This window comes from Molothrus ater, chromosome Z (genome assembly GCF_012460135.2).
Source record: "Molothrus ater isolate BHLD 08-10-18 breed brown headed cowbird chromosome Z, BPBGC_Mater_1.1, whole genome shotgun sequence".
Taxonomy (NCBI): domain Eukaryota; kingdom Metazoa; phylum Chordata; class Aves; order Passeriformes; family Icteridae; genus Molothrus; species Molothrus ater.
In genome coordinates this window covers 17,118,133-17,127,044 of record NC_050511.2, presented here as the reverse complement: position 1 = coordinate 17,127,044, position 8,912 = coordinate 17,118,133, and the positions used below count along the sequence as shown (strand labels likewise).

The window sequence follows — 8,912 nt, the reverse complement described above, 5'->3', positions numbered from 1 at the left end:
GCTACCACTTTGGATTCTGTACCACTGCTTCCCTCGGCAAGAGGCACCAGCAGGCTGAGCACTGAGACCTGCTCTCTGGGATGGAGCATTTACCCCTGCAAGACATGAAGGGCTTCCTGTTCCTCACCCTCCTCCTGCTGCCCGTGCCTGCTGGAGCTGCCTGGAGTGCGAAATACGCAGTAGATTGCCCTGATCCCTGTGACAGTAACGCATGCAAGAGCACTGCGCGCTGTAAGCGAACGGTGCTGGATGACTGTGGCTGCTGCAGAGTGTGTGCAGCTGCTCTGGGGGAGACTTGCTATCGTACTGTCTCGGGTATGGATGGTGTCAAGTGTGGTCCTGGGCTGAAGTGCCAGTTTTACACTGAGGAGGATGACTTTGGTGATGAATTTGGTATCTGCAAAGGTAATGATGTTCACTTTGTATGCACCCACTGTGGCAATTTGACAGCAACATACATGCAGAGTTTGCCTCTTGCTTGAAAGGAGTTAAAATGGGATTTTTAGAGCTCATCCCTTAGCCAAGGAAAAAGGGAAAAAATACCTGCTGTCATTAGAAGGCATTACATGTACTGGGGCAGGTTTATTAATGTGATGATATTGTTTACACATTACCTGGGGACATGTGTAAGGAAATACCAACAGGGTGTGCTTGGAGATGAGATTTTTGACTGGAGCTTGAGACACCCAGGCACTAGTACTGTTCTTTCTGTTGATTTAGTGGGTGGCTCTCTATAAATTATAAATACTTTAATCCTGCAAGTCCAACCTTGTCACAGGGTCCCTGTGGCAGCTGCACACTCCTGGGGGTGATGCTCCCTCTGGCACTGCCGGCTGCCTGGCCAGAGACCTGGTGCTCACGCTGGGGTCTGGGGGATGGAGAAAGCAGCACAGCCTGAGTGCCTGGAGACTTTGTCCTGTTTAATTTAGTCCTTTGAGGTGCTCAGTCATCCTAGGGATGTGGTCAAGGGAGGCAAACAGAAACCCTCCTGCCTGAAGGATGGCAATAACAGAGCAGAAGATGACTGTGAGATGAGCAGCCAGGCATTGCATTCAGTTTATTCCAGGTATGTTGCATGCTGATTTCTTTAGTCAGAAGCTATAATCACATTTTTCTTTTAGGAGCTATTCTCACTCCATTTAAACAAGGCAATCTTTATAGGGTGGCAATGTATTATTTTGGAAGAAGCAGGGTGAATTTTTTGAAAAATAAGCAATTTTAAAAAGAGAGTTTGCAAAGCATTAGTGCAGGGGATTTTGCTGTGTTTTTGTAGCATTTCAGTAAGTAAATACAGATAAGCCTTAGAATAACTTCCTTAAAAGTGGGAATATCTTGGCAGTTAAATATCAGGAGTATTAATAGACTCAGTTAAAGTAATGACTTAGGACCTGATGCTGCAAAAATCACTTCGGCTGATTCACATACAGCGCACACTTACTTACCTTATTTGAAATAAACTCATGTGCATGGTTGAGTGTGAAACCCAAAACTTTATTGCAAATGAGTAGAACTTACACATAAAGATTATATCTTTGGTGCACTCACCAGGAAAATACTCTACTGAGATAATTGATTGATCTTCAGTTTATTAAAAATCACCACAGTGCAAGATACTGCCTATAATTCCAATAACAATTGTTTGAATTAGTGTGTACTTTTCGCTTTCCTCATATGAATTTCTTAGCAATAGCACCCTTTGAAAGGGAAAAAAGAAATGTCTTGAAATCTGAAACCCCATAGCTGAATCTTGGGTGCTCTGTAGAAAATGTGAAATCAAATGTTTGGGTTTTTTTCCCATCACTCAGTGGAAAAACTCTCATTAATTTCATTAAAGCCATATCTTGGCTTCAAATTTAAATTGGTGCTTAAATCTTCTATTCCCCATATATTTATTTCCACTAAATATTATAGATGTAATTTTGAATTTTTTTTCTTTCTTCATCTCAGCTCTGAGATAGTACAGTCTCTCCTTGGGGTCAGATATTGTTATTTTATATATCCATGTGCAGCTATGATACCAGGTCACTCACACATTTTAATAACTTCCATGTTTGTAATAACTGACAGATGCAGGATGGCTAAATTCTCTCTGGCTTCCTGTTGCCAATTTACTTCAAATTTCTGGAAAAATGATCTGAACTCTCTGTCTTTCAATTTCTTGTTTCAAAAATGGGCAGTATATACTCCAGAACAATTTTTTGGGATTATTTATTATTATTAGGACAGTGCATTGTACTATTATCAATAGCAATGTCATTATGGCCCAAAGCAAAATACTTTTTGGTGCCCTTGATTCCATTAAACCACTGGAAGCCATCTGCAATTTATTTAGGAACAGGATCCTATTAAACAAAAACCTTCTAAAAGATGAATTTACTCAGATCTCAGTGTCAAGAAGTGCAAAAAGCAGCATAAATGCCAGGGTTATTCCACACAAAGCCAAGTGCTTTGGGCTCAGACTTGTTTCTGCGCTGTTGTGCACATCTCTGCATCCCACTTCTCCAGGCTGAGCACCTGTAGCAGGCAGATTGATGCTCCATGTCTCCCAGGGAGGATATGCAGACAAGAACAGTTCTAATTAGATGGGATTTTGCTTTTGTTTTATGTGGACAAGCAGCAGATCAAAGAGTCATTCTTGGGAAGGGGAGTGTGCTGAGGGCTAGGAAGATTCTCCATGCTGGAGTGACTAACTGTGCAGTCCATTTCAGAGAACTGGTTGATCTTCTAGGGCTTTTCCTTTATAAGAATAAATCCATAAATTCATTTGATACACAGAGAATTGTAAAATGTTGGCTACACTATAACTATATAACTATAGTGCAATAGCTTGATTTTCATATTACCTAGGCTGTATGGCAAAGCAAAAAGTTTGCATTTCACTCAAGAGGAGGCTGAACAAACTGAAAAGGTTATTTTATTGTGGGGTGTTATAAGCAAACAAACTATGTCTGGATGACGAGGTCTCATAGCTGAAAAGGAGAGACAAAATGGGGAGAGGGGTACCATTTGTGCTTACTGTGGTCACCTTTCTTAAGTGTTTTGTGGAGGCCTAGGCTACATGGTTCCTTGGTCCAGCCCCAAATACTCATTCATCTGCCTTAGGAGGTGAATCTGAAACTCTCCAGACCTTGTCATTTAAGGTGACCATGTACCTTGGGTTGGCAAGGTTGTTCAGAGTCTGAATATGAAAGCCTTTCTCCTGGGATATCTCAAACATCTCCTGGGAACAATCATCTGTTTGTGGGTTTGGAAAGGACACGTTAGACATGGATTTTCCCAGTCTCTGCCTCTTCAGCAATGGTCTTGGGAAGGTATCCTGTTCAACAGCAAGGCAGAAGAAGACAAGGGCCGTAGCCCCTAGTTTAAACCCTCTGGGAAGTTATATGGCCCAGGATATGATATGTGTCAGCTATGGGATATGGGATCCTGTTCCTGACTTAATTTTCTCTGGAAAACATTTGTTTCCATCCTAGCAACTGCTTTGTAGTGCTCCTCCCCAAGCTAGCTCAGGAATGTGAGGTTTGAATTGGGGCATTATGTGACCAGATGCAGCATAACCAGGGAGCCTTAGTGCCAGAGATCCCTTTAGGCCATCCTCACTCTTCAGGCTGGAGATGCAGGTGAGCTGTCTGGGAAGGCAGAACCTGACTGTCTGAGAAGGTGTTGGGTGGGAGGCTATTCCTGAGGACCCGGTAGCATCTCCAGGTGGATGATGAGTTTGCTGGATAGCTCCTCAGGGTCAGGCTGCATCCTCCTCCCAGACTGCTGGCCCAGGCCACAGCAGCCCCACACCAGCATCGGATTGCAGCTTTAAATATCAACTGTTGTGAAAGTCAGATAATATCATAGTGAACTAACTACACAGTGAGTTCAGGGAACTTCTGGAGTCATCTTCCCTTCTAAAGTGCTAGTCCTTTAACTAAATCTTCTATAATTATGTACCTACATATTCATGCTGCCTTTAACTAAGGCAATGTAATGTAGGAGTGCACTTAAATCTAGGAGTGTTTCAGAGAAGGATTACCAGTAGCACATTGTAAATAAGTTACAGGAAATGAAATGATGTATGTAAAGCATGTCAAGATTTGTTAATATTGGAAGATACTGTAAAAAAGAACTCAGCATGCTGAAATCCTGTATCTAAGGTCTAGCTGACCTCCACTCAAAAGTTTTCCACTTTCAAGCAGACCAACTATTAAGACAGCAGCTGACTTGGATCACTGAGAGCTGCTTTGCTATATTTTTTTTCCCCAGAGTGTCCCTATGGTAGCTACGGAATGGAATGCAGGAAAACCTGCAACTGTCCCTCTGGCATCTGTGACAGAGTAACAGGGAAATGTCTGAAGTTCCCATTTTTTCAACTGTCTGCTTCAAAGCCTCCAAATCGACGAAAAATATCTTCACACACAGGTAAGACTTTGTGGGACAGTTGATTTTAGCAGAAAACACCTTGCACATAATCTACTACGACTCTGTGTATGAGTGGTGGGTACTTTGGTGGAGCTGTGAAAACCGTTTATAACACAAGATAGGTTTATTTTTCCTATTCCTTAACGTGTGGCAAGGAATTAGGTGAGCCGTGACACATGCTAGAAACATTTTGAAATACTTTGCAACTGTTGCATGTGCTAGCAGCACCTCACCTGTGCAGCAGGAGGCTGTGCTAGGGTTTGCATGTCAGTTCAGGATTTCACTACATTGCATTTACTAGTGTTAGCTAATGCATAGTAAAAACAGCATTTCATTTTCCCCATGAGGACAGAGCTTTATATGTTTTCAGTTGTCAGTGAAAGGTTTTATTAAATGTTTTATTGTAGTCATTTGTCACAGTATCATTGGAATAATTTATTTCCTTTACATTTTTGTCTGAAGCTTGTAATAGATCTGTCCAGAATTAAAATTAAAAAAAAAAAAAAGAAAAAAATAAAAAGGGAGTGTGACAAACTGGAGTGTTTTTGATGCACCAAGGAAAGATCACTGAAGCTTTTAGAGGTGGGATTAAAATTTTTCCCCTTTTTTCCTACCTGATGATACTAAGGTATGTTTGACTGAACAATGCTTACTCTAAAGAGAAACTAAAATAAATGCAAATGTGTAGAAGTCAGAAAAAACCCCCAGAGATTTAATTCTAGGTCTACTGGGATCTTTTATAGGGATTTTTTATAGGGACCTTTTATAGGGAGATCTACTGGGATTTTCTATCTTTGATAGAAATCTTTCACTAAAGATTTTTGGATTTCATTTCTTCTCCAACAGCAGCTTGTGTGCAATTTTTAATTTTCTTCTGTTATATTAAACTGTGTAGAGTTTTCTGTCTTAATACAAGATTTATCTTTCTCTCTTTCCCTGCTCAGAGAAAGTTAGATTGAAGCAAACTTCTGCAGCTTATATCACATTTAAAATAATCTCAAAAAAACCCTCTTACAAGATCAATCAGCCCTGATATTTTTGTATTTTTCTACATGATTGCGCTCTTTTGCCTTTCCTTCTTCTATTTATTACTGAGGGTGTCAAAATAATGAGTGTGCTTGCTTTTTTCTGTATCTAGCCTATATTCCAAACCTTTCCAGACAGCCTATTTACACCAGTTCCTCCTCCCCTTTTCCCTTCCCCACTTGCCTTTGGTCCCAAACTTTCTGCTGCCTCAATGTTTAACTGCTTGACTTATCCCAGCCAGGACGAGATATCCACTGCATAGAAACAAACAGTGTTTTTTACCCTTGCAAAAGTTTCCCAATTACTTCTGTCCTCAGAGGTCTGTCACTATTAGCAGATCAGGGACAATACGAGTAGTACTCCATAGGGTGGTCACACAGGGTTTCATTTGAAAGGGGTCTTCAGAAGTAACTATAGCATCTAAGTGATCATCAGTGAATTAAAACAGCTGTAAATGCTTCGGTGTTTTAAACAGGCAGGTTTCTGACCCATATGTTTTATAAAAAACACTATGCCTACATATGCCTAGCAAACTTAATGGTGTCAGAGGTCATGTACATTGCAATTTTACTCCTTTCACGGTCAAACAGGAGGGCAGTGGACAGCACACTGTGTCCCCAGCCAGCTTGCTGGGCCAAACAACCCCAGTCACAGCTTAGGAATCAGCCTCAGCCAGGGACTGTTTCCAGTTGACAAACGGAGTATCTTTTACCTATTTTTGGAGAGTAAGAGAGTTTAGTGGCACACACCAGGCTATTCCATGCCAGCTGGCCTCTGTCAGAGAATAGCTGCAGGGGCGTTTAATTTACTGCTGTAGTTATTGAGGATGTGTTGCTTGGTTCTGTGTCACACTGGAGTGAGTGTTACAGTCAGAACTGGAAAATGAAGTCAACTCATCAGCCTTATGCTTAAACTATTAGAAAACAGATATGACTTGTGCCTTAATTTGGTAGAAATTTTGCAGTTAGGTAATTGGAGGTAATTTACTGAGTTTTCTGCAAACATACCAGTCAAGGATTTTCCAAAGTATTCATAAAACCAGGGACATTGCTGCAGGATAATATTTTAAAGCTCTCATGTTCATGAAATCCACCTTAATTTTTGTGTTTTTTTCAGATAGTGACATGGCATCAGGGGATGGAAATTCTGTAAAAGAGGAATTCGTTAAAGAGAAAGTTATTCGCTCTCCAGTAATGAAATGGCTAAATCCTCGCTGATATTTACTTACACTTGTAAGACTTTCAAGTGAATGCATTTCTCACAGATTATTGAATATGCAACAACACACTTTAAGAACAAAGTAGATCTATAATGTATGAATATGTAATCTCTGAAGCTCAATGTGACCCATTTTTAATGAAAAAAAAAGTTTACTTAAAAATAGACTGTACAGTATATATGACTTTTGATATTTGTTTTGATAAGTATTTGAACAGTGAAATGTATTGTGGCTTTTTGAATGTATAGTAATACTGAAAACCCAACATGATCATTCAAATAGTGCCAGAGGCTGACTCTTGCCAACCTGATGCTGGAAAAGCTCTCACTGAATGAAGGGGACAGTTTGGGTGAGTGATACTATTGATGTGGAACCATTGTGAAAGAAACACATATGAGCAACACCTCAGATGGAAGGAACGCCACTGTGCAATAAAATTAATAACAACAAAAGCACAACAGTGTAAATTAAATAAACCAACAAAAGTTGTTAACAATTTTTTAGTTTTTGGAAGTTTGGTGACAATTCCTCAGAGACAAATATGCCTTTCTTCAGAGAGAAAACATCCAGCACTTCAGTTTATACATTGTGAATAACTTAGGCAAGACACTACAGACATATATTGTATTTAGTTGAATTTCTAAAGTTAAATTTTGTACAGAAAAACAGCAGATTGGTAAATTCTACCAATTTGTAGAAGGGGATCTGAAACAAAAGAAGCTGCTTATCATTATTTAAATATATATGTTTCTATAAACCAGCTAGTTGGTGTCATTAAGGCGATATCTGCATTTTTTCTGGAAGAGTGGTGAGAGGCCAGCAAAGGGACCTTCATACTTTCCATCTTCACTGCTGGCTATGGCCCAGATGTGACTCACAGGGAGTTTATTTGAACCAGGGAAGCCTTGAACCCTCAGCAAGTGATAGTGCCGCCACAGACTACAGTATTTTGGTACCCAGTCCTTTGTTTCTCAATTGCATGAGCAAGTGATCCCATTTCAGCCAGGAGAAAAACTTACATGTGTTAGAGTGTTGCAGGAATGGGCAGCCCCTCATTCAGCCTGAGCTGGATGATATTTGTGTAAGTTAAAAAATCACCACTGAGAAGGGCTTGCTAATATGCCTGAAAACGGCCAGATCCACAGATAATAAAAATTGATGTTGCTGTGTCAGAGTGAACCTGGATGCCCTGAGTTTAGGAACAGCCTTGTAACACAGGGCACTCTCATTGGAAGTGCGGCTTGATTTTAACATTTCCTTTGAAATCAACCTGAGCTTTGACAATGACTGCAGTGAAAGAAAGAACACACAGTACAGCAGCCAGAGTTTAGTTCAGGATCTAAAAGCATGCTTTTAAAACCATGAACAACAGAAACTTGGATACCTTTAAAGAGATCCAAAGTCAACATCTGTGAAAGCAGGATACTTTCACCTGGGAAAGCAGGCATGAATCATGCTGATCTGGAACAAGAGGATGATGACAGCAGTGGACATCCAAATGTCACAATGAAAGTGCAGGTTCTCTTGCCATGATAATTGGAGACATACAAACATAAATCTCAAACTAGCATAATACCACATTTTAACCAGTATTGAATGTTAGGGTCTGAGAGGGAATAATGTTTTCTTGGGCTATTTACTAGCAAGTGAATTGATTCTAATCTACTGATATCAAAAGTAATTTTTTCTTGATTTCAGTGAGAGCAGGATCAAACCCTTGGTCTTCCAGCAGACTGATGAGAAATATTTAAGAATGTAGCAAATACTGCATACATTATTAATATTTTGCAACAGTGTCATAAATGACATTATGAGTTCTTGAATGTAAATCTAATAGGTCAGTTGGTTTTAAAGAGTGTAATATTATTATTGTTCAATAAAAAAAACACAAAAAAACAACAACTGAAAGCATCACTGTCTATTGTGTCTATCTATCAAGAGTAAGCCTGCTGGTTACTCTTGCCACATGGAGGGTAGGTATGCTTTTGGTCTCAAATCCACAGAAACAGTTCCACAATGTCTGCATCTATTTCAGCAAATTTCTGGGACCATTCATGATTGCAGAAAATGACTGGTGTCCCATGTACAGAAAGATTTGTGTCCACCATTTCAACCACCTTCAAAACAAGGTGGCTGGATCCTAGCTGCCTACTTGGAGCAGCCACTCTTTGGCCAGTTTCAGTACAGGAAGGATTTGGAAGCTGTCTTTTCTTGTTGGCCTGGCCATTGCCATGCCAGGGACTATTTAGCTCTGGAG

The 8,912-nt window shown here is 40.1% G+C and overlaps 1 protein-coding gene across 1 annotated transcript; it reads left to right on the top strand.

Moving 5' to 3' along the window:
• On the top strand, positions 1 to 8,557 carry ESM1 (endothelial cell specific molecule 1). Its single transcript, XM_036403408.1, has 3 exons — positions 1 to 405; positions 4,255 to 4,410; positions 6,553 to 8,557. Exons 1-3 carry the CDS (start codon positions 81 to 83, stop codon positions 6,651 to 6,653), a joined length of 582 nt encoding a protein of 193 aa, XP_036259301.1. The 5' UTR covers positions 1 to 80; the 3' UTR covers positions 6,654 to 8,557.
• The last annotated feature ends 355 nt before the right edge of the window (positions 8,558 to 8,912 follow it).